We start from the raw sequence: 25316 nt of genomic DNA, 5'->3' as shown, positions 1-25316 counted from the left end.
AATTATATAAATATTATCCGCTCTAAATCCGAAGTAGCTCTCTCGTAACTTTAAAATGTGTCAATTAAATAGTATTAAGAACTTTATTTGGACATTGGATATTATAATTATTCTCTTTGTATTAAAACATTTTCTTGAAAATTTTGAAAATAAGAAGTCATGGATCATAATAAAATGGAATTGGGGACTTGAATGAGAGAGGGGGTGATGGAAACGGAGGAATGAGAGTAAGGGTACAGGGGAGGATGTGAGCACCGGCACGCAGCGTAGCGTCCTAAACTTAGGTTCTGTTTGTTAGGGAGCAATAGCCACCCGACTTTCCTCCACCGACGCTTCTTTCTTGTTTTTCTCTCTTTTTCTTTTTCACGTACTAACCAGAACAACCTCATTTCTAACGTCTCTCTTTCTCTCTCGCTTTTATATGGAATCTGACTTTTGATTTAGGGTTAGGGTTTGGGTATTGACAAGCACATTGCTCACAATCCTCGTCATGTACTTTAAGGACAAGCTTTCTCGTTTTTGGGACGATTCTTCGTCTTCTCCGTCTCAGGTATTTCCTCTTCTCCCATTTCATATATTCTAATTCTCTTCTTCTATTTTATCAGCAGCTCTGTTTAGTTGAATTTTTTGTGATTTTGTTGATTTTTTTTTTCTTTTTTTAGTTTTAAATTTATGCAAATTGATATGTTGTTTGATTTCGATCTCCGATTCTGCATCTGTTTCAATTTTTTCTGATCCGAATTTATTATCCTTGCAAATGTAAATGCTGGTGAATATGAACGTTTCTGAACTTTTGGATGCTTAGTATAAAAGATATTTGATTATTGCTTTGCAATTTTTTTTTTCTTTTTGATTAAGGGAAATCCATAAGTGTGAAGCTAGAATACCCTAACTTAAAGCCTGTTGACGCCTTCGCTTACAGCTTCAGTTTCGTGTTCATCCATCTCTCAATTTAGTTTAAGAATCATGTTTAAAGTTCTCTTTAGTTCCCTCCATTTTCTAAGCAACAAACCAAAGCATCATTGGCCTCTTCCATTTTAATTTTTAATTGTGAGTTATATTCGTCATTGTTTGAAATGCTAGGTTTTTGAATGTGTAGGCCAGGCCTAGTTCTAAGGGAGGAAGATCGTTGTCCTCATTGCTTTCCTTTGTTCTACCCTCGGCAAGGTTTGATGGATTCAGATCAAACAAGCATCAACCTGATATTAGACCGATTAGATCACTTCCTGTTAGATGGAGTGGTAAAAATGTAAGGCATGATCCATTGGCTAGCCCTGCAGATTATAGTCCAGTTAGTGAGAAAAAAGGAAATGGTGAGTCAATGTACAAGAACAAAGGAACACTTGATGCTCCTGAAGAAGATGAAGACCATGGTTCTGGAAGAAGCACTAGTAGTTCTGACGTGTTTGAAGAAGCAACTGAGTTACATAGTTCAGAAAATCCTGCACCCAATCTCACAGACAACTCTTCATTTATCTCCTCAGATTTATATGAGTTCTTGTTATCATCCCTTCCTAATATAGTTAAAGGGTGCCAATGGGTGCTGCTGTACAGGTGAGTTTTGCTAACAAAGTAATAGCCTGCATAAGTTGCTCTTGTATTTGGTTTTTGATTCAGCTCTGATCGTTTAAAATGAAGGGCAGTACGTTGAAACATGGTATATCACTCCGCACACTTATTCGTAAGAGTGCTGACCTTTCTGGTCCTTGTTTGCTGGTATGCTGTTGTCTTTATTTAAGTAAAAACCCCGAAGAATTCATGATTGTTTGAGATTCATCAATGAAAGATTGTTTTCAACTCTCATATCACTTACTAATAATTGAAATGGTGCCAATCATGCTTTACACTTTTTAGATTGTCGGAGACATGCAAGGTGCTGTGTTTGGGGGCCTGCTCGAGTGCCCCTTGAAGCCTACTGCAAAAAGAAAATATCAAGTGAGTTGACATATCACTGTTGGTGTATTTGTGCTTGATGAAGTTGTTGTCTCTTTGATATTTTACGTGTTTGGTACTCTTTCTCTTTCTTTTGCCCATATAAATTTGAGGCATCCTAATGTTGAGCTAACATTGAACTTTTCATCTTTTTGGTTGTAGGGAACAAACCAAGCATTTGTATTCACGACCATATATGGTGAACCAAGATTATTTAGACCCACGGGTAAGCATGTCATCTACATAATGCTTCTATTCCTTCTAGAATGAAGATGCAACAAATAAGTTTTGAGATGCTTATATTTATGACTGAAGAAGTGACTTGGTTAGCCCCATTGGCATATTTGGTAAATTCTGGTGTTTACTATTTGGCTGATGATTTGCACACTCTTATATTTGATAGGATTTAGTTGTCTTTTACATAAACAAGGCTTTGTTCATTATTTTGCTTTTTTGAATGCTTCTATGAAGATGGGTTCATCCTTTCTAGGAAACCAAGGGAATCCAAATTGGTGGCGAATATCATTGGTTGACCTCAATTTATCATCCTTATGTTTTTTAGTGGCATTTGGGCAGATAAGGGTATTCTTTCATCACATATGTACCTTTTCCTTTTTTTATGCATATGACAGCATGCATATAACCTGGGTTTCACATGTGTGTGGGGACTCTACATATTATTTAGTAAAGGGTGTATAAAATTACAGAAGAGAAATTAAAAAAAAAAAAAAATCAAAATTAGGAGTCAATTTTATTTATTAAGTTTTTTTGATGGTTAAAAAATAGTTGGTTATTTGCTTATGTTGGGTAATTATATCCTGGCTTAGTCCATAGGCTGGAGAATCCAGCCTACTGATTGCTGCCTTAGGAGTTACCTCCAGGAAAGAGACTTTATGGGGTTGGAGCATTTTACATTGATGACCTCTATATATCTGATCAAATCCTTTGTACACTAGAATTTGATCCATAACAGTAATAATATTGTTACTAAATAATAGAATTAAAACCTTTTAGATAGTTTCCAGATCCAATCAAAATCTTTCTTAAGTACTAAAATAAAAACAGCAAACCTGCTGAACTAGCCATAACCAGCCTAGGACTTGAAAATGAGATGAACCTTAGGAACTGATCCTGTTTCTGTCATAATGGATCTTGCAAGGGGCTGTGGAACTGATCAATTTGTGGTTCAATGGTGCTTCCACTCATGGACCTTCCAGTCAATTTTGGAGTCTATGCATATCTGTAAATTTGGTTTTTTCAATTCTGCTGGAACTTTTGTTTGGTTTATTTTTTACACTTCCAGTGGATAAAAGCACTTAGAACATTTCTTCTTGTTTCTTATGGATGCTAATTATTTTTGGTAATTTTGTAAGACTAGTTCTTTAGAAAACTTTCAAATTGTCCTTTGTAAACCCTTTTTCATATCAATTCTCAACCTGAATGGAACACCTCAATGCCCAATTCTTTCTCTTTTGTTTGTTTATTTATTTTTTTAGGAGGTTAGTCATAGCGTAAAAATGGGAACCCAATAACTTGTTCCATCTCTTTCACATATGACTGTGTAACATGATTATGATCTTGATGGATAATAGAATCAGAAAGGTCTTGGGTTTTGTGTACTGAATTCTGTAATGAAGAACATGAGAGCAATTAAGATGAAGGATAATTTCTAGGGTTTTTTCAATTAAAGAAAAAATTTTGAGTTTGAATTAATGTATGAGAAGCCACCAATAGTCTTTTTGTATTGTTCTTGTAAGCTTACTCTCTGATTCATATAAATAGGTGCCAACCGATACTTTTATTTGTGTTTGAATGACTTGCTAGCACTTGGTGGGGGTGGGAACTTTGCTTTGTGCTTGGACGAAGATTTGTAAGTTGCTTTCTTGGCCATTTGACCATAAACTTGTTCCAACTTGTCTTTGCTTGGTGATGGAAAGCTATTCCTAAATTTGTTTCTCTGATTCTTAATTTCTCTATGAGAAGGTTAAGTGGAACCAGTGGACCCTGTGAAACATTTGGGAATTTATGCTTGGCTCATAATCCAGAATTTGAATTGAAGAATGTAGAGGTACTTCTTGGTTTTCTTTGCATGTTTTAATTTTTGTCTAACATCTAGACTGGATATTGGATAATCTTATTGTCTTTGCATTTTTAGTTAAGAGTATCTTCTTTTTGGCCCACTCCTGTTATCCAAATAATATTATGATTCTCAAGTAGAGATTTGTAACATGCCAACCCACTTTATCAAACCCAACCGATGATCGCTTATCTTGTTTTACATAATCCCACATTCAAGTTGTTGGTCATCATTTCTTCTATATGAAATCAAACAAAAAATGTATCGGTACTCTTATATACCAAATTCAATGGATAATATTTTATCAAATTGTGCAAAATAGTTGTAGATCATTTTAGGATTTACTTCGCATTTTGAAAGTTAATCCTTAACATAAAATTTCAAATTTCCATCCTTTTAATGAAATGAAATTCCACCTAAAGAAATTTGGAAGAGCATAGTTCTCTTCCTAAAATCTAGCAAAATCTCATTAAACATTTGTTGAAAATTGTGCAAAATGATCAAGGATCAGAAATGAAAAAGAATGAAAACTGAACCCATCACTGGTCATTTCAAAATGCTTTTCAAAGGAGGTAACGAAAACCAACAAAAAACAGGTTCTACACAGAATGACGATGGAACTCTCAACATTTATAATTTCTTTCTAAATGGGGAAAAAGAACAAAAAAACATGTTCTGCCTGGAACATTTATACAATGTACATACATACAAACACGTTAGTTAGGATGAGTAGCTGCAGATTTACTTGAAAATATACTAATTTTTCCCCTTTTAAGTTCTCCTACTAGCTTGAGGATTTTCATATATTTTAGAAGTTTGAAGAATTGTTTTTATACAAATTAAACACTGAAACTTTACCAAACAATGGAAAAGTTCCAAGGTTTGGAGGTCAACCACCATTGCTTGCATAGTGTTTGATTATATCTGCATGACCATATTTTGAACTATGGTGATTGGATAAGCGAGTCGAACTTACCAACTTTGGCAAATTTTTTATGTTTCTGTTTATTACCAATTTTGGGAACAGACTTGAGTATCTAAATTGATCCTCTTGGACTTCTAAAGCTCAGAGCTTCCAAACACATGGAACACCCAGAACATCGGCATAAATTTTGACTAGAAATAAATGCCTGAAAAATTCAGTGTGAAATGGATTGTCTCCCAGGTAGGATTACCAAAAGAAGTGGGCAAGCGATGTTCAACTTGTTTATTTATACTCTTTGAAACATCAGTTTGCATCTTAATGCTAATCGTGCTCTTAGCTCTGAGTTTCATGATTGAATGTCATCCTGTCATCTATATCAGATCTGATTGTATTTATCTTGCATCCTTTCATTTATGCAGCTATGGGGTTTCACACATTCATCACAATACCTGCTCTGACACAAGATTAAGACGGTGTTTTCTTCCCAAGTTGTATCTCTGAAAATACTTATGGTCCTATTCTTTATTCTTTTCCTGTCCAGCTGCCCTCCGTTTTGGTACAGGAGGGCTCTGATTATACATGTCATGACTTACCAACCACCCCCAGGCTCCCAATTTGTATGATCCATGTATGTCATAGCGTGTTGTCCATTTGAAGTTTGGGCTGTTTTATGGGCCATGTGGCAGTTGAATGTTTGGAAAAGAGAAAGATGAGGAAAGTCAGACATTGAGTTGTTAACACATTACTTAATGTTTATGTATTGATGTATCTCTATTCTTTCAATATAATATAAGATCCATGGTAATATATACCTTAATCTAGCAAATGTTGCAATGAGAAATTGCCTAAAGACTACATGTAGATATGTAGGGAGGCTGAAGCAAGTGCATCAGGTACTAACGTGAGTTGGGACTGCAATCATCCACCAAGTTGATGGCCACAAATTTTTACTTTGGCTAGATAATGTAGTCATCTTGTAAGTTGTGGAGTTTGAGATGCATAAAAGCTTTTGTGAATCATTGGGCATATTCAACTGTTTTCTAATCGGCCATGATGACTCATATATCATGTTAACCACCTTCCACAAACATGTTTTCAAGTACAATTGTCGGGATTAAATTCTCAACAGAATAGGCTTTTACACTGCTTTGAGAGTTTCCTACAGCCTGAAACCAATAAACAGAAATAAATAAACTAGACGAGATCAAAGCAAGAATTCAATTAGTCCAAATTAGGTCCTACAACACTATATCTCACAATCTGAATATTCATATTGGGCTCAGTGGTTATGGTTTACCACAACCATAAAATATCTCAATTGTAAATACTAACGCATTCAAAAAAAAAAAAAAAAAAAGAGAAAAAAAAACGATTCTCTTCATTCTAATTTTTCAATGACAAGGTAATAGAAACAGGTAATTGATAGTTCAGGCGCCATAGCTCGCTGGGCCCAGGGATGTTTGCTGCAGAATTCTTAGGATACACCGGCTCTAGTCTCTCGTTAAAACTCTCTTTTATCATTTTGGAATTAGAGCATCCAGTCAAACACCAAATGATTAAATATGATAAAGCTCAAAATTCCACCATTACTTAAAGCCTGTAAAATACACTGACCCAGCGACTGCAGGGAATACTGAGAGGGTTGTTTTCAGAATAAGGTTGATCTGAAGGTGTTTTATGACTCTATCGGACCATCATCCCCTGGGAGGCCAAATATGCGGAGGTTCCGATCCATTGATCCTACTGCCAAGTATTTTGCATCTGGACCAAATTTTACACAAGTTGCTTTGCCTGCATGCAGGACCAGAAGTCATCCATCAAGGAAACTGTAACTAAAACTGAAGATCGTAATGGAAGAATGATAGGACAGCAAGATAAGAGACAAAACCTGTGCCAGACAAATCAGGGAATGTTTTGATACAGTTCCACTCCGATTTTACATTGGCAACTTGGTAAACTCTGCAAAACCAGAAGCCTTAATACCAATTTCAATTAACCATAAGGAATTCTTCTAAAATTTCATTAAAAACTAACCTTATGTCTGAGCCTGCAATTGCAAGATAATTTCCGCTATGGTCAAATTCAACTGCAAGAACCAAAGAACAGCTTTCATTAAATGTTTCTTTATGAATTGGCTTATGGTGTTATAAATATGAAGAAACAGAAAATTTTCTTTACAAGGATGATAGATGAAGAAATAGAAAAATCTCCACTCCTTTCCTCCACTGATATAAATATCATATATCGACACAATCATAGTCATTTGAACAAACAGGAGAAGAAAGAACAGTACTAGGTCAAAAACCCAACAGTCTTCAAAACTAGACTCTGGGTCATCTTACATAATCATTTTTCCCAATGCGGTTCTATGTGGTCATATCCACCATTAGATTTTCAAATTCATGGTTATAAGGTATCACATACTTTATTTAGGGATACCTATCTACATTATCCCACCATGGGACTATATAGACATTAAACATGACAAAGCTGCTGAGACACTCCCCATAAGTCAAGATTCCAAATTTCCAACTAGTTTAAACTTTTCCCCCTTAATCAGAAGTTTAATACAGCTTAACCTCTTCGTAAGGTTTAAAAACTCAGTGAATAAACTGAATACATACCAGAGTTTGTTGCTGTATTTGAATCATATGGTGTAAAGGTCCGGAAATTCCTCAATTTTCGTAGATCCCACAGCTTAACACCATCATGAGCTGCAGTCTAAAATGATCAAGCATAAAAAATCAGAAATGTATGTCAGTTCCTCACATATACACTTCTAATTAGGAAAACACATACCGCAAGGAAGTAACCATTTTCTGAGAAAGATATAGCAGTTACAGCCCCAACGTGCCCGTCAAATCTTGCCACGTTTGCCTGCAAATTAACAAAAGAAAGAGAAATAAGTGAATAAAGAATTCTAACAACCCAGGTTAAACTTGCAAGACAATTTATTACCTGACTTTTTACATCCCAAATTTTAACAAGAGCCTCAGAGGTACCCGTTCCAAGGATTAGACCATCAGGATGAAAGGCTGCAGATGTATAACCCTCAGATCCTGAAGCATCTGCCACCTGTAGAAAAGGAGAAAAGAAAATTCAGAATAATGACAATATGAAGCTATTGAGGGAAGGGATGTGTGAAATTGAGAGAAACCTGTGTCAGACATAAACCAGATGAAAGATCATAAAAGCACCATGTATTATCCAGAGAAGCAGTCACAAAGTAGTTATTTGTGGCATGGACCGTGACAGCTTGCACCTGACAAGAGTTGATAAATATGTCATTCTTGAATTATGTTGTGCTTAAAACAGAATACCATAAGAACCAGTACAATATAGAGCTAGATACAGACAACCAAACGCATGTACTATTCATTTGCCATTTGCTTAAGCATGTTGTGAAATAACATGAGCACTTAAAGCCCTAGCTGGACATGGCCAATAGACTAGTGATCAACTTGATAATTCATGTTTTTCTTTGTTTTCCTGATAGGCATTGATTATACATATTTTTTTATGTGATTACAACTAGAGTCACTCAAGAAAGAGCTATTTCCAATGAAATGTCTAATGTAGTAATGTAACAAGCTATTGAATGATACAGATGTAAACAATCATATAAATTTCTCGCCATCTAGATTTCTCAAGTGGGACTTGTTACCTAATGCATCGCAATCCTCTATATTTAGCATTCACTACAACGAACAGTTCTTAGAAAAAGCTGCATTCACCTCAAACAAGATTTAGTCTCGAGCATTAAGGGTTCACTAGAAACAGCTGAACTGCTGTGAAGGCAAGTCCCTCTAACTCAAATTGAAAAAATGACATGTATGATACCAAATTAGTAGGTAATATTGTTTTCTTTCTTGAATTACTTCTTGTTAAATCCGTTGTGTATATATGCTTGAATTTGCCAAAACAGAAGCAAATTTTGAAATCATTTCCATACAACAAAATAATTGCAAGAGGAAACCCAGAAAAGTCAAAAAGCAAGCATATTACTGTGGAATTTAAGTAGTAACAGAATTGTGGCCAATGAGACCAGGAGAATTGATATACCTCTGCAGTATGATCCTTCAAGATGTGCCGGCAATTATAGTTCTCATTATCAGACCCTTGCCACACACGAACAGTCTGCAAACAAAGAATAAATAAATCAAATAATGAAATGCAAACTAAACCTGTATACGAAATATATAATCCTCCATAGAATACATGGAAATTAAGTTGTATGGAGACATCAGTAAACATTAAAAATCAAAGCACAATGGACCAAGAGTATTCTTCAGAACAAAACAAATGGAAGAACAAATCAAACCAAGTTGTACAAGGTTACATCCTAAAAAAAAGGCCCATACTATAATCATGGGTGATGAAATTCAGCAAAGCAGATAAACAGAAATGTAGTCTTAGAAAACAATAACAAGAAACCCAAATTGTATTATTAGGAAAGGCTACCAAGAAGATTCCCTAGAATGAAGCTTTAATAAGCTCACTTCAGGTCCTTCATTTTGGCATCAATCTTGAGGGCACAAACCATGTCATTATTGTGGGAATGGCATGCAAGTCTAATGCTGCAAGGGGACTGGTTGTATCTATTGCCAGGGGCAGCTAATGGGGTTGGGAGCCTCATCTTGAGGGCTTGTTTAAGTTTATTGTCTTATAGGGACCAGTTGACCTTGAGAAGTCCAGAGAGGAAGAGGTTGTGAAAGCCTTACCTGCTACTGGGTAGATAATCCCATTGTGTAGGGCATTATCAAAAGACGGACATGCTGAATTTTCCAAGGCAATTTTATTATGTAGGGCATTTTAGACCCTTCCTAACAAATTAAGAGAGTGGTGGATGAGTGGTTTTAGATTCTCATAGTGCTTTCATACAACATTGGCAAATTCTTGCTGCACTTCTCGTTGCTAATGAAGCCATAAATTTCAGGCTGAAGAGTTCTAAGGTGGGGTTCATGTGTGACTTGCATATGTAAAAAGGTTTTAATAATGGGGAGTTGCATTTTCTATTTGATTAGGATGGTTTTGGATGAAACTGCCTTGATCAAATCAACTTGTACATTTCAACTACCAGATCTATCCTAGTCAGTGATGAAGTTTTCTCCATGGTTCTACAGGTTTGAGGCACAGGGATTGCTTTCTCCTCATCTGTGTTAGTCACAGTTTCTCCAAGTACCATTCTAGTTATAGTGGTGGAAGGGACCATTTTCAAGGTGCAAAGGTCCCCAAAAGGGTGGGACCTTGGAGCTGAAATTTCATTTCTTGTTCATTGATGATAATCTATTTTCTGTGGGGCAAGTGGTATTCAGTCATTCTACTTTAGTTGCTCTCTTCTTTGTCTTGAAGCTACATTAAAGTCGCAGGTTAATTTGTCAGAAAGTGAGATTATCCTTGTGCAATGGGATACAACGAAAGGTCACTATTGTTGCTTAGATCTTTAAGATGGGCAAGCTTTGATCTTCATATCGAGGACTTTCATCAGCAATCTCATTTAAACCCTGAGCTGTTTGGTATTGAGTAATGAACTAGTTTGAGAAATATTGGGCCTTGTTGAAACAACTAGTTCAAGGGGTATAGAATCACTCTTACAGAGAATGCCCAGTCAACCTCTTCTCTATTTCATCTCTACTTTTGTGATTCCAACTACGCTTCTAAGAGAGGAGATGAGTGTGGTAAACTCTCCTGTTTGCTTAAGGGGTTTTCTATGTGCCTCTCCAAAAAGGAGTGCAGTTTGAACATTAGAAACTTTATGGTTCTAAACAAAGCTACTTTGGGAAAGAAATTCTGGAGGTTTATGGAGTTCAATATAGCCTGAGGAGAAAAGTTGTGTTGGATAAATTTAGGGAGTTGAGGGGAGGATAAGATCAAGGGGAAACCAGTGGTAGGACAGAGTGAGTATGGAAATCCCTTTTTCAGATGGGATTCTTTCTTTGGCTTTATTAGTTTTACTATGGACTATGGTCACATGGTCAATCTCCAACATCAAGTGATGTGGGTAGGTGAACTTGCAACTCCAATATCCATCCCTCCAAGCCTTATTTGCTATGGAAGCATTGGTTAAGTTTACTGCTGTGAGGAGGGTGATTTTGGCCATAGTACTCCAAGGTTTGTAAGGAGTTTTCATGATTGGGAATTGGGGTGTTGCAAGCTTCTTGGCCTGTATTTACAAGTCTATAGAGAGGACACCTGTTTTTGCATCATGTCAAAGAAAGGTTTCCAGGTACCTATCAAAAAAATAAAAATAAATAAAAACAATAAAGGTTTCTAGGTTATCATTTTTCTATGTGATGATTTCAGTCAGGTCCTCCTAGGAGTTTCCCTGGTTCCGTTTGTGCCAAGGTGTGTGAACTTCTTCATGCAAGAAGTGGTTTAAGAAAAGATTCACACCTTTGAGGCAGAAGAATCAGAGTTCATCTCATTGGTGTTTTTTATGCAAAAACGGGTAAAGAGTTAAAAGGATCTTATTTTGCTCCAGTCTGGAGTGGAGCAACTCTCTCGTCTAGCACACTTTTTTTTTCTTTTTTTATGTTTCTCAAGTGTTATCATGGCTAATATCAAGGGCTCATCCCTGTCTAGATAAGTAATTTTGCAGGAAATTAAGAAGGAAAGTTTAGAAAACTACTCCCCTTTTGTCGCTTTTGGTATTCTGGAACGAAAGGAGAAGAATCTTCAAAAGTGAAGAGCTTTGTATCGTGAAGACAAAAAATGTGTGCCTGAAGATAAAAAATGTGCCTTAAATTGGTATTTATAGTCTTCAGATTCTTTGGGGAAGGAAAGGTATCTCTTCTTAGTTTTGAGTATAGCATGCTGAGGATGCAGCAGAGATTCTTTTGCTGTCCTTGCTCTTTATTTCTTTTTTCATAGCTAAATAATTTTCATTAATAAAGCACCTAACAGGAGAGGCACAGGATAGGAACTACACAAACCACCATGAAAAAAAAATAAATTCCAGGCAAACCCATGGTTAAGCCATCCACAAAGTCTATCATACAAGTTACATTAGCTTCCCCCAAGGCACTAGAGCCCATGAGAACAGCTTTCTAGGGTAAATTTCTTTCACTGCTGCCTCTATTGCTCTACCTCTTCAAAAATTTATCTATTTCTTTCTTCCCAGAGTGCAACATAAACAAAGAGGAGGCACTTCCTAGCTTCCTTGTAACTCTTGCCCAAAAATCCAGCAGCCATCTAAGCAACAAATCCTTAACCAAATGGCAAAGCACCCAAGACATCTTAAACAAAGAAAATTAGCTTCCAAAACCCAGAAACCCAACCATAGTGAACCAGAATCCAATTGGTGGATCCCTCCCTTCATTTGAAAAGACAACATCAGTTAACTGTTATCCAGACTATTGACCTCCCAAATAAAGAAACTCAACTTAAGGGTACATTTGGTATTGTGAAAACAGAAATGAAACTAGAGATGAATCACAATACCATTTTAAAGAGAAATCAAAATACTAACAAGAGTTAGATTTTATTATTATTGTCATCCTAATAAGTTGTCCAAATGTGGTAATGGTAAATGGAATGGATTTCCTATTTCAGCGTTCCAAATATGCTGTGAAAGGAACATTGTATCTCCAAATTTCCTTAGCAAGGGAAGATGTCACTTTATCAACAACTAAGCTGCAAGAAAGACAGCATCCATTCCAACTCCAAATCAAAGAAGTCCCTACAAACCAAGACTCTCCCAACTATTCCAATCCCATTCCTGAGTTCCCAATAATCACCCACCCAAGCATTTTTTCTAGTGGCCAGATTAACAAAAGAATGGGAACTTGTCTTTCAAAGAATTTTCTCTAGACCAAACATCTCGGTCAAATCTAGCCAATTGATCATCAGCCACAGCCGCAAACCTTCTAGCTAAAAAAATCCCCACATCCCTTTCTAATTGTGTTCGAAAAGCTCCAACCATAAGGATCAGGCTTTGCCCTGCATGCATAATCAACTCTGTATGAATCACCAGAACCCAGCCAAATGACCCAAATGCCCTGAATGAGTGAAAACAGAAGCCAAGCCACAAAGGACAAATGACCTGTTCTGTTTCATGGTCAATCAATTAGTGCAGGCCATTTCAACCAAAAAGAAAAGGAACCGATGGCTATATGGTACAATTTCAATGTGTCAACTTTCCATTTCATCAGTTTCAGCATATAAAAAAAAAATCAAAAGTTGCATTTAAAATTATAAAAGATATGACAGTTTGAGTTCACTGCAAAAGAAATCTTAATGTATTATGGGCTGATTTTAAATATTAAGTAAAACCATGGTTTCAAACCTTGGGATGGCGTTAAAAAAAAATGGTGGATATGGGAATCACTGCCCCAAAATTAACTTGGTATGGCCTATACCAGCTTGAGTAGCAAAATCAGTTTGAACCTCTCCAATTTCTTGTATTAAATAGCACATGACAAGCCATCAATTCCATCTAGTAAACATGTACTTGTAGCAATGGGAAGAAAAAAAAATTCCAAAAATAAAGCGTTAATTTAGTACAGGTAAAATTTTTGTAGCTAGGCAAGTTGAGGCTAATAAAATCATAACAGCAAACCTTATCCGCTGAGGCAGTTAAAAATAGGTCATCCTGAGTAACAAATTTCACACTGGTAACCTAACAAGAAAAAGACATTTAATCAGCCAAGACATTACAATTAGAAGACAGAACTAAAGCAATTCAACCAGATAAAGCATAAAACCTTCTTCGAGTGGCCACTAAGCGTGGATAAGATTTGTCCTGATTGTCGGTCAAACAGTACAGCATTTGCATCAACCCCCCCAGTTGCAATGATATCCTGGTAACCAGGAATAAAACAAAAGCTGAATGAATTTGTGGAACTTAAAGCTTAAAAAGAAGTATTCTCCAGCTCTCCAAAAGAAGGTTGAACAAAATTATTGTATGATTTGGCATATCCAAATGCAACAGAAGGCAATTTGAAACTTAAAGACCACCAATCAACTGCAGATATAATATTTCAACTAAATGAATGCATGAGGCGAGTTTTATTAAACTAAGCATACATACATACATACATACATACATACATATATATATATATATAGATAGATAGATAGATTATCCAAATGCAACAGAAGGCAATTTGAAACTTAAAGACCACCAATCAACTGCAGATGTAATATTTCGACTAAATGAATGCATGAGGTGAGTTTTATTAAACTAAGCATACATACATACATACATATAGATAGATAAATAGATAGATTGGACGGATCACAAAAGCAATGAAAACAGAGTGACATGAACCTCTTAGCTTTATGAAAAGAACCAAATTCTTTGATAATTAAACAAGATTCATCAGACTAATGGTGTGCACCTCATGTACAACTTATACTTTGAGAATTAAATTTCTCTTTTATTTGAATGTTTCTGAGGGTGGGTTTTGAAGATAGGGTCATAGAAGAACCAACTTTAACTAAAAGTTGCAAGCTTAAATAGGATCATCAATGTCATCTAAAATTACATTTTGCATGTCTAGCACTGAAAGCCACATTTACTGTCAATGGATTACATGTTTAGCACCAAAAGTTGTGTCTATATATTGCATGTCTACTAAAAGCCACACTTATTGTGTCTATGAGCTGGACATTCCCCTCTACATTAATGATTGTTAAGTAGCATGTAATGGAAGATCACAGGTTCAATTACGTTGCCAACATAGTTTGTCAAGTTTATGCCAGAAACTGAAAGGAATAATGTCCAAGTTTATCTATGTGCAAGAGAAACAGTGGCCACGAGAATGAGGGCATAAGGCGCATGTGACACAATGACAATGTCCCACTTCATGTAGATTTTGGCTTATCACTATCAGAACATAATTCTTAAACAGCATCAGGACATTGGTGCACCTTGGCAGTGTCAAAGAGCAGCACCTGCCTAAATATACAGATTTTCGAAGTTCCCAATAGTCATTCAATCCAATTTCTAAAACAACAATTAAACACTGCAAACTAGCACACCAGATAATGCAAAACCATTTAACTATAGACTAAAATCATAGGAATGAAGATATAAATTCTCAAAAATACAGTTTAAATTATAATGCATGTCATACCTTGGAGTAGTAGATATCAGCAGATAAAATGCCTGGTTTGTTAGTTTTGTGGAGAGGATAGCTAGAGAGCTGAGTATACCTCTCCACAGCATCAATAGGAGCCAATGATGTAGGTATCTGGAAAGAGAATGTGAAAATCAATATTTAAAAAAATAGCCTTTCTAAATTTTAATTAAAATCTGAGATTAAACCAAATATGAGTAATTGTACATCATGACAAACAATACCTGCCGCTTCTTCCGCTGCTGTGAAAGTGCCGCATTACAGTCTGTAAGTTCCGTAATGATACTAGCAGAAATTCCAGGACGGAGTTTCTTGCCATTAGGACCCAACTCCTCATCCTCCGCAGCTATCATTACAACAATATGCAAACGATAAATAAGTTGAAAGAAATTAAAAGATAATCAACCTAGAAGTAAAGCAAGAACCTCTTTTCCCGTTGCTAAGAGCAGAAGCATTTACTGCAGTTGCTGTTGACATTGACATGGGTATCTGTCTTTCTGATTGAGCAAGTAGAGACCTTGCTTCATCCCTTTCTTTTTTTAGTCTTGCAATTACACGACAAGCAGCATCATGCTGTGATATGTATCATAGTTTGCAACCAAAATTCACTTTGTTATGTTGGTCCCAAAAAAATGGAACTTTTGTTTTTTGATATGATAGTTTAAAAGAAAAGAATGTAGAAATGAAGACAAATGAATAAGAATAAACAAATGTAATAAAAATTGTACAGCATCTAAAACTCAACACCCATTTTTTATGAGACTCCTGAATAGCACAGTATGAGACCAAAGGATAGCTTATGCAAAAAGTAAGGCAAAAAAACAACAGCATGTTGAAATTATTCCAAACAAACATTCACTGAATAAGAAAATCAATTATAGAACTTGAAGAGGTAATAATACAGAGCCTGAGTCCCAGCTTCCCAACAAAATCCAGAGCATACCACAATAATACACGCCTCATTCGCAAAATTGCTATTAGCGGTCAACTAAGGATTGATAAAATAGGAGTCACCTTCTAGCAGAAGTGAAAATAACATTTCATGTGAAACATTTCAGTTTCATGCCATAATAAAAAAGAGTGCAAAAAAAAGAAGATTATTGCTTGAGGACAACAGAAGTTTCATTTCAAATTATAATTTGATGTAAAAGTGAGTGTTTGTGAATAGATCCTGAGCACAATATTGTGGATATTTTCTCACACATACCATGCAGGTAGAGAGTTCTTATCAATTAAGCTCTAGACAGTGCCTCAAACATCTGTAAGAGGAGGCTAGCAGCCATTACTGGCAAACCAAAATGGAAATTATAACCAATTAGTCAGTAAACATCAGGGCTGATCATAAAAAAATTAACATAATAATGCTTAAAAGAGTTTGGAATGAGTTTTATTTATAAAAAAAAAACATAATAATACTTAAAAAAAGTTTTAAGTATGCAAAAATTAAAGAATACAAATACATGCATAAAAAAACATCAAAAGTGGATTTAAGTGGTTTCCAATGCAATGTAATTGAATAGTCACGCCATAGATATAGTCAATCTTTTTATGCGTATATGGACATATGCAACAACATTAGATGTGCATGCACAACACTTTACCCTAACAATGGTTAATGGACCAAGACAGCTTATTATATGCACAAGCACACAAGCATTACATGAACACACAGCTGCATTCACACATATGCAGATGCATGGACATCTATATGAACACTTTCCCTATCAAAAGACACAGTAAAAAAAAAAAAAACTGCTTATTTTCTTGTCAGACTACACACTCCCACATGCACCAGATCCATCCATGCCTAAATACAGACCCATCCTTGTCAATGGCTAAAGTTATAAATATGAATGTTCTCCGTAAGTTGGGAAGAAACATGCATGTCATGTATTTGCAGAGTGAGAACCACAACTTTGTAAAAAATTGCTTCACTATTCCATAGCTTAGGATGTACTAATGCCCAAGGGTGCATGCAAACTGCTAACAGGATGATAAGTTCCAACAAGACAATCAAAACAGTGGTTGCTTCCTGCAGGTGAGTACAGACACACTTGCATTAAAATAAAAAACATAGAGTATGAAACATTCATGCCACATCACAGCTCGTCAAATCCAGAATTGGTTGAGTTGTTGTCAATATGTCTAAACATCTCCATGTAAAAGCAAGAATCTGATCCTGTTTAGATTGGCTTCTAAGAAGCCAAGATTTCTTTTTGACGCTCAATAAAAGCTACTATAGATTGTAACTATTTGGGCAATTTTGTTAATAGAGCTTCTTGCTTAAAAAAGAGCATAATATGGAAGTCAAGAAAATGTTCCTACTCACAGAAACTCTTTTTTAAAAATAAAAAATAAATAAAAAAAGGTGTTTCATTTTTAATGATACTTTTACAATAACAATATTACCCCTTTAAAATTACAGTTTTTTTTTTTTGATAAGTCCCTTTAAAATTACAGTTTTGGTTTCAACTTCTAACTAAAGTTAAAGATAAAGAGTCATTTCATATGAGGCCTCCCTTTCCAACTCCACTAGTCAATGTTAGGTAGCAAGATTTATAAAATTCAATACACAACTATTTTTTTGGAATAAGGGTCTGAGGGTATATAATGATCAATATAAACAAGAATTAATTTATATAATAGTTAAAATCTCATAATTAAAAAATGAGGGAGATGGAGAGAGCATGACATAATAACTCACTTTCTTAGAGATAAAAGCAGTAGCATAAATCCAGACTTCACAATTCTTCCTTAGACCAGACTTTTTACATGAAAAAGCTTCACTTTGGTTACTTTTGAAAACTTAATTAAGTACAATTCAAATTGAAAGGACTACGAGCCTGCATATGGGACTATGACTTAAAAAAAGAGTCAAAGTGGGAATTTTAATTAGCAGTTATTTCTTTTTTGCAAAATTCTATGCCCTTCAGAAGACCACTATTAGCATCCAAGGGCCATTATGTTCCATCCAAGGTTTTAAATGTCGCGAAATATCAGTGATATTTCACCGAAATTTCACATGTTGAAGGGTGCCAACACAATAACTAATGGGGATATTTCGATTTCCAGATATTTCGGAATTTTTCATCATTTAACACCAATTTTCACCTCTTTATCAGTGATTTTCCAATATTTCACCACTTTCAGCAAAAAAATCTCTGATTTCTCAACGCCAAGTCTCATTTAAAAATTTTAAGGCAACGCACATTTGGGATTACAGAGCCCAAGCCAGGGCAGCCCAGCCCAAGTAACACATGACAGTAGTTTGAAGTGTTGTTTATTAAGTGCACACTTTTTTTTCTTTTAAGTCTTCAATGTGGGAGTGCTTGGCAAAGAGAAGAAAAAACATTCAAATACAATCCCCGACATGTGAGAGGATCAAAGCTGGTCCTCTGGTGTGAGATGTGATTTTCTTTAACATTGGGCCAAATCTGCTACATATTCATTAACACATATACAATATAATATATATATATATATATATATATATATATATATATATATATATATTAGAATATGTCTTTATGTGTATATTATAAATTAACTAAAATAAAATTATTGCAAATAATTAATTTTCATTATTTTAATATATATTTTGTAAAATAAATAAATATAAGATAAATATAAATTTATAAATAAAATTATCAATATTTTAAAATAAAAAATAGTTATACATATATAATAATTTCTTTTATATCCTTCAACATATTCAAATTAAATATATTATAAAATTTAATATTTATGTGTTTTCAAATCCTATATATTATCATAGATGTCACAAGATATATTATTTTTAAATATGTATATTATTTCTTATTTTATCATTTTTTGGAATTTTCCTCAACATTTTTATAAATTTTGATCAATTTTTGGTCACTGATATTTTTTGTCAAAGTTTCCATTAATATTTCCCAATATATCCATCAAATCCAACTACCAATATATCAGTAAAAATCTATATTTTCATCCTTGGACTTCCATCCACCAACACATTCTGGACTGAAGGATATGGGAAACACTGTTTTGTCATTTCATATCCCAAATAGAAAGAGGGATAAATGGTCAAATTACACTATATAACATTCCCATGGATCCAAAGAAGAATAGATTTTATGATCATGCGTCACACTAGCCACTTAGAACAGGGACTAATGTGTTATTGGCAAGAACAATGTTATTAGAACAGGGATTCAAGTTATCTATCAGATTAACCACTTCAAAATTCATACCAAAATGGAATAGCATAGTGCCAAAGTCAACAACAAAAAAAAAAAAAAAAATGTTGTCAAAGAAATAGAATATACTTTGTTCAACATTAACTAATGGTATAGATGTTTTGTCCACAAGAAGCAAACCAGAACCATATATTCAAACTTCAGTGGGCATAGAAGCTAGTTTCTAATACCTGGTACAAAGCATGACTTAGCTCCTGCCTAGCAGTATGTAGTTGTTGCTCCAACGCAAAATTGGATAGCATCAAGCCATCCCATTCCTATTATTTGAAAAAGAAAAAAAAAAGGCCTTAAATATTAAAATGAGAGAATCTTTAAAATTAACAATGAAGTGCAATCTAATGCCATAACTAACAACATTGGCAGACAATAGGAACAAATTGATAAACAGTATATGATAAGGATTTAGATTCATGTCCGAAATTAATTCAAAGAAAAGCATACATAGCTCAAGCAAAGCGACTTCCTTCAAAAATCTTGTATCCAAGAAAGCAAATTCATATAAATGAAGAAACACCTAAAACAGGAAAACTTGGACTACAAATTATAATAGTAACGCAGGATTACAATAATGAACATGAGATTCCAGGTCACCCTTCTTTTTGTCACTAATAAGAGAGGTATCAACATTCATCATGTCCGATCCATGGTATGCAAAGAGCACAGATATAACATCATCAACAACCATGATTTTCCAGCTCAATATTGATGATAGTCAGATAAGGACTAAATGAAAGTAAAAGAAATTCATAGTTAAATACAATCAGCATGTTGCAAAGGGAATGATAATAAGACTTAATGCATGTCTTCTTGTCATGCAATGTTGAAAACAATAAAAATGTATTTGATAATAAAAACTTTTAGGCTGACAAATTTTTCTATAGCATATCAAAGTATTGAATAAAAATAGCCCAGCAAACTTGTGATAGAAGTAAAAGAAAACATACAATCTGGAACATTCCAAGCATCCCAGGTATGCTAGCAGCCTGTACAGGTCTGGGCTTCACTATCTGCATTACAAGCCAATGAGAGTAAACATCAACATAGTTTTAGCATTAACAATAATAAAACCAGAAAAGTCAATGATAAAACCTGAAACAATATAAAAGCATAACCAAAGAAACAACAGAAAACAAACATCAATATAAAGCATACCTTTCCTGTTTGTATTGGAACAATATCATCCATAGTTAGTGGCTCCCCTGTAATTGGACATTTTCCATAATCCTACAAAAAGAATGGAAAACGGCGTAGTTTTCTATCAAATGGAACATTGAAATATGAACCATAGCAATGAATATAAATTAAATCCTACCTATAAAAACAATGAATATAAATTAAATCCTTCATTTGGTTTCCAAGAAAACTGATAGAAAGCATCTATAAACCACGGAAAATATCAACCCCCTCTTCAGCTTCTGAGAAAAGCTGGGGGAAAATAAAAGTGAAATTCCAGGGTCTTTTGTTTTAGGTTGTTTTGGTTCCTAAAAAGTTGAAAAAACTCTCCTACAGATTCAGGTGGTCTGAGGTCTTCCTCTTCTCAAGAAACAACAATGAAAAATCTAAGATTTTATTTAAGTTTCAGTACATCTTCCTCCAGTCAAATTCCTCTGAAACCAAATAGAGCGTCCCCAAAAAGGTATAGGAAGGGCAAAAAATGAGAACCATAGATTAATTGTTTCCTTGTAAATATTGAAAGTACAGGCACACATAGCTCAACTACATCAATATACTTTCTTTTCCGTCTTTTTCTCAGCCGCCAAACTGAGCTTCCCTCCACCTCCCACCCCACCCGACAGCCACAGACCCCCGGTTGGTTACCCAGAAACCATGTGGTTAAAAGAAAACGAAAAAAAAAAAAAAGTAAATTCCAAATCCCACGTTTTCTGCTGTTAAGAAAATACAAATAAAAAGTCACCTAAGCTAACCCCAATAGTTATAAACTCAATAAAGTGATGTGAGGTTGCAAACAGGGCAAACCCTAGGGTTTAAAATTCTATCTGAGTAACCAAACAGTGCAAAACCCAAGAAGGAAGAGCAGAAAATGAAGAGTACCGATACGTGTCTCTCGATCAAACGCTTCTCGAAGAGAAGCCCAGATTTCTTGGAAACAACCGGCTCTTCCGGCACCTCGCCGGACACTGTAAAGACAAGCAAAAAACAAGAAAATCACAGATCAAGAAATGACCTCCACACACACACACCATTCGAAATACACATAGAAATAAAGAGATAGAAAAAGAGAGAGAGAGTTACTGGAGCAGTTCATAGTGGCTGAGAAAGCTAGGGTTTCTCCGGAAGATCTGCTGAAGAAGGGAGTGTAGGCAAGAAAAAGAACCAAATCACTGTGAATTTTGGATTTTAGATAGGGAAACTGGATGTTTTTGTAAATAAACTCATTCTCCAGGGCTGATGGTTAAATTTTTGGGGTTACCTGCCTAGGGTTGGACCGAGTTTGATTGGTCTGGATCTGAATGGATTGAACGACTAGGCTAGGCCCATGACCAAGCCCAAGCCCAAGCACACGTTAATATTGCTTTCTTTTGCATCAGTCTTTAGTGAGTCAGTGACTAGTTTGTTTTCTTAATTAAATTCATAAATATACCTTATTTTCTCTCCTCTAAAAATTGAAATTTGTGAAATTTTTTATTCTAATTTTTAAGCGTATTAAACCCTAAGTTGCATAATTCATTCTTTTAATTTTGGTGCTATTTAATCACACATTTTATTTATTTTTTTATTTTTAGGAAATTATTTTCTTTTCTTTTGGAAATATATGTGTGCTAGATGTCATTTTTCGTTTCTGATTTTAAAATATGATAATAATTTCTTTAAAATATAAGATAGTAGGAAAAAAATCAAACTATTTCTTATTTATACATTCTTTTGCTTTTAAGATTGAAAAATGAAGGTGCATCCAAACAACTTAAGTTTCTTTAAAAAAATGACACAATCATCCATCCAAATATAGTTTCAACTAACGAATCGGTAATTTTTCTTTTTTTATAAAAAAAGATTATGAAGCAAATACCTACAAATTGATTAAAAGATGAGTTATAATAATTTTTAAAACTAAACTTTATAACATTTTTAGGAAATTTTTACCATTAAATGACCAAATGAACGGTAATTTCATTTTCTTAATGTCACTTTATCCTTCTTTAATTTCATTTGACCCATAATCTTTAACAATGGGCCACAGTGTAAAATTTTAGAAACTAGGGTGCATGTTTGTATAATTTTCAAAAATCTCTAGAAGTGTAAATATATTTTTTCTTTTGTATCTAGGGATGATGATGGTAAGGGTTTGATAGAGGTCTCTACCATCTCAATTTTTATACTATTTATGAAAACTTATTCTCGTTTCGGTTCATTTAATTTTTTGGAAAAATTATGTTTTGGATTTGATTGACCAAAAAATTAGCATTAAGTCCATAAAACCTATCAATTTAGGTTGAAAATCCAATAGAAGTATAAAAATTGAGAAGAATTATATAAAACTTCAATATTTTATGAAATGCCTAAAAATTAGCATTAAGTCCATAAAACCTGCCAATTTAAGCTGAAAATCCAATATAAATATAAAAATTGAGAAGAATTATATAAAATTTCAATATTTTCTAAAATGCCTTTTGTTGATTATGAAAAAACAAAATCACAAAATTTATGTTGAAAATCATATCAGAAACTTTTTTTAAAAAAATAAAAAATAAAAATAAAACTCTTCAAAATAAAATTTGAAAAATATTTTTTTTAATAAAAGTAGAAAAAAAAACATTTTTAGAATAAAATTGAAAAGGAAAAAAATATACATTTTTTTAACAGGAATCTCCCTTTTTAATAAATTGAGTTTTTCTTTTTAATAAATTATTATTTTTAAATAAATATTTTTTTTAGGATTTGAAATCACATTTTTTTAATAAATTTGAACTTTTTTTTTCTCTTAATTTTTTTATAATTAATTTAAAATATTTTTTTAGGATAAAACAAGGATAACATTTTTTAAAAATAAATTGTAATGCTTTTCTAAATAAATTTTAGAGTTTTTTTTAGACAAAAATTAATTTTTTTATAAATATTTTCTAATTCAAATAAAAATTGGCTTTTGTCAAAAAAAAAGATTAAAAAATATTTTGCAAACAACATTTTCTTCAATTTAATCAAATAAAAAATTATGGTCTTTTGACTCTTTTCTATGTCATTGTCACGTGTGCAATCAACAACTTTTTAAAAAAAAATTGATTTGTCATCTTCATAAATATTTTTGTCCCATTAAATTTCATATCATTCATGTCAATTATGTCACTTACATAAAATGAAGGTCAATTTCAAAGTCCAATTGGGTCAAAAGCACAATTCTCCTTTTTTTTTTTTATAATTATATTAAAAATAAATATGTTTTTATAAATAACTAAACAAAAATGATAAAATTTTATAACTTATTTTTTTGAAATAGATATTTCTTATTATTTTATATATGTTACGAGAAAAAAAATGAAAAATAAATAAATTAAATTTATTTTAATCTAATTATATAAATAATTAAATAAGAACCCATCTTAACCCCGAAACTTTTATTAAAACAAAATCTTAAATTTGTTTTTAATCCATTTATCTTTCATTCCAAATCTGGGGGTAAACTGAGTACTCAAAAGAAATTAAATTTTTGGCAACAGTATGGGAGAGTGCCCTGCCTACATTAGTTAGACCAGTGCAGTGCTTTGCATGCATGCCTCCTCTAAATGAGAGGCATCTCTACCTACATCAGGAAATTGAGAACAAGAGCCAGACACAGTGTATTTATAAAGTCCATGCAAAGTTACATGCATATCTTTCAATACGAAAAAAGTGAGAAAAGAGAAAAGCAAGAGCGTTCGATATCATTTATATTTGAAGTGTTTTTAGTAGAATCACCAAAATGCAGGTGCAACACCAAATACTAGCGACTGTTTCGTATTGTAAGTAAATGCAACGAAAAGACACAAAAATAACTTTGTAGACATAAAAAAAAAAAAAAATAGTGGATTAAATTACCACTAATTTAGTCTTTAAAATGAATAAAAAAAATCCTCTTAACATAAGTTTCCCTAATCTCCAACTATAAAAAGGATAATAATAATAAGTTGGTAAAACCTCCCGGAGAGGGAAATTTACTAAAATCAAGGAACTAAATCCCTTGAATTAAGCAATTAAAATTCGAGAATTTGAAATTCAAATTCTCTATCTTCACTTATGAATAGAGATGTCTTCTATTTAGAAAGATGAGGAAATTCAAAAATAAAAATAAAAATCCATAAAGGAAAATCCTAAGGAGAAAATTCAAAGATAACTTTGTACAGGAAAAAAAGGTTTCACGACAAAAAAAAGAGCTTCATCAAATCTCCCTACAAGTTCGGTAAGCGCGCAAAAAAAACTGCTACACGCGTTCTTCGCCATTCAACAAGGTCATTCGGGAATAAGCCACTTGTGGCCCTCGATTGATCTTCGAAATCAAGAAAACATCATCGTTGTCTTCCAAAGTGTGATTAAGACAAAAGAATCAGAGGGAAAATATTCTTTTTGAAATAATATTATTATTTTTTACATTGTACCCACTATATTTTTAATTTCAATAAATATTTTGTTCGCATTATTTTCCTATTTTGTTTTGCTAATTTCACAGGACCAAAATTTACTAAATTTGTGCGTACAAATTTTTGGCACGCCCGGTGGGACATCTCTGCCTCTCATCTCTTTTGTTAGAAGATTGATCTCTACTACGTCGATGACACCTAAAAGAACTCAAGTTGTGCATGTCAACAAGGGCAATGACAAGCTCGTCATTGCACAATCGACACATGACACTGCTACGGGCCCCAAGACTCGTAACAAACAAAATCAACATCTTCAATTTCAACAAAACAAACAAGTGAGTCTGTTTGTTTTCTAAAACAAGTAAGAACACGTGACAAGCACCAACCACTCATAACCTTGGTCTCTCTGGGGGCAAAGAGCCATAGTCCTCGTAGCACCGGATCACACTCAGGATCGCCAACTAGAATGTCAAATGAGGAAAACTACTCCATACT

At 33.9% G+C, this 25316-nt stretch overlaps 2 protein-coding genes across 3 annotated transcripts; one reads left to right on the top strand and one right to left on the bottom strand.

Annotated features, from left to right (window-relative positions):
* Positions 1–251: 251 nt before the first annotated feature.
* On the top strand, positions 252–5751 carry LOC117914129 (oxidation resistance protein 1). 2 transcript variants are annotated; one of them, XM_034829335.1, is made up of 8 exons: positions 252–550; positions 1100–1554; positions 1644–1716; positions 1855–1935; positions 2095–2158; positions 3757–3802; positions 3916–4000; positions 5354–5751. In XM_034829335.1, the coding sequence occupies exons 1-8, from the start codon at positions 491–493 to the stop codon at positions 5390–5392; spliced, it is 903 nt and encodes a 300-aa protein (XP_034685226.1). In that variant the 5' UTR covers positions 252–490; the 3' UTR covers positions 5393–5751. The 2 variants fall into 2 exon arrangements, with proteins under 2 accessions (XP_034685226.1, XP_034685225.1); XM_034829334.1 differs by having other exon boundaries at positions 253–550; positions 3715–3802.
* A 384-nt stretch (positions 5752–6135) lies between these two features.
* On the bottom strand, positions 6136–21614 carry LOC117914128 (pre-mRNA-processing factor 19-like). The gene is made up of 18 exons (XM_034829333.1): positions 21505–21614; positions 21304–21389; positions 20404–20475; positions 20196–20258; positions 19422–19508; positions 15439–15586; positions 15238–15359; positions 15011–15127; positions 13637–13732; positions 13492–13551; positions 8997–9071; positions 8092–8196; positions 7893–8009; positions 7734–7811; positions 7559–7655; positions 6969–7020; positions 6823–6893; positions 6136–6725 (listed from the first exon to the last, which is right to left on the bottom strand). Exons 1-18 carry the CDS (start codon positions 21515–21517, stop codon positions 6610–6612), a joined length of 1575 nt encoding a protein of 524 aa, XP_034685224.1. The 5' UTR covers positions 21518–21614; the 3' UTR covers positions 6136–6609.
* Positions 21615–25316: the final 3702 nt, after the last annotated feature.

The sequence above is a fragment of the Vitis riparia genome, chromosome 5, assembly GCF_004353265.1.
Source record: "Vitis riparia cultivar Riparia Gloire de Montpellier isolate 1030 chromosome 5, EGFV_Vit.rip_1.0, whole genome shotgun sequence".
NCBI lineage: Eukaryota > Viridiplantae > Streptophyta > Magnoliopsida > Vitales > Vitaceae > Vitis > Vitis riparia.
This window is presented reverse-complemented; position numbering and strand designations above follow the sequence as displayed.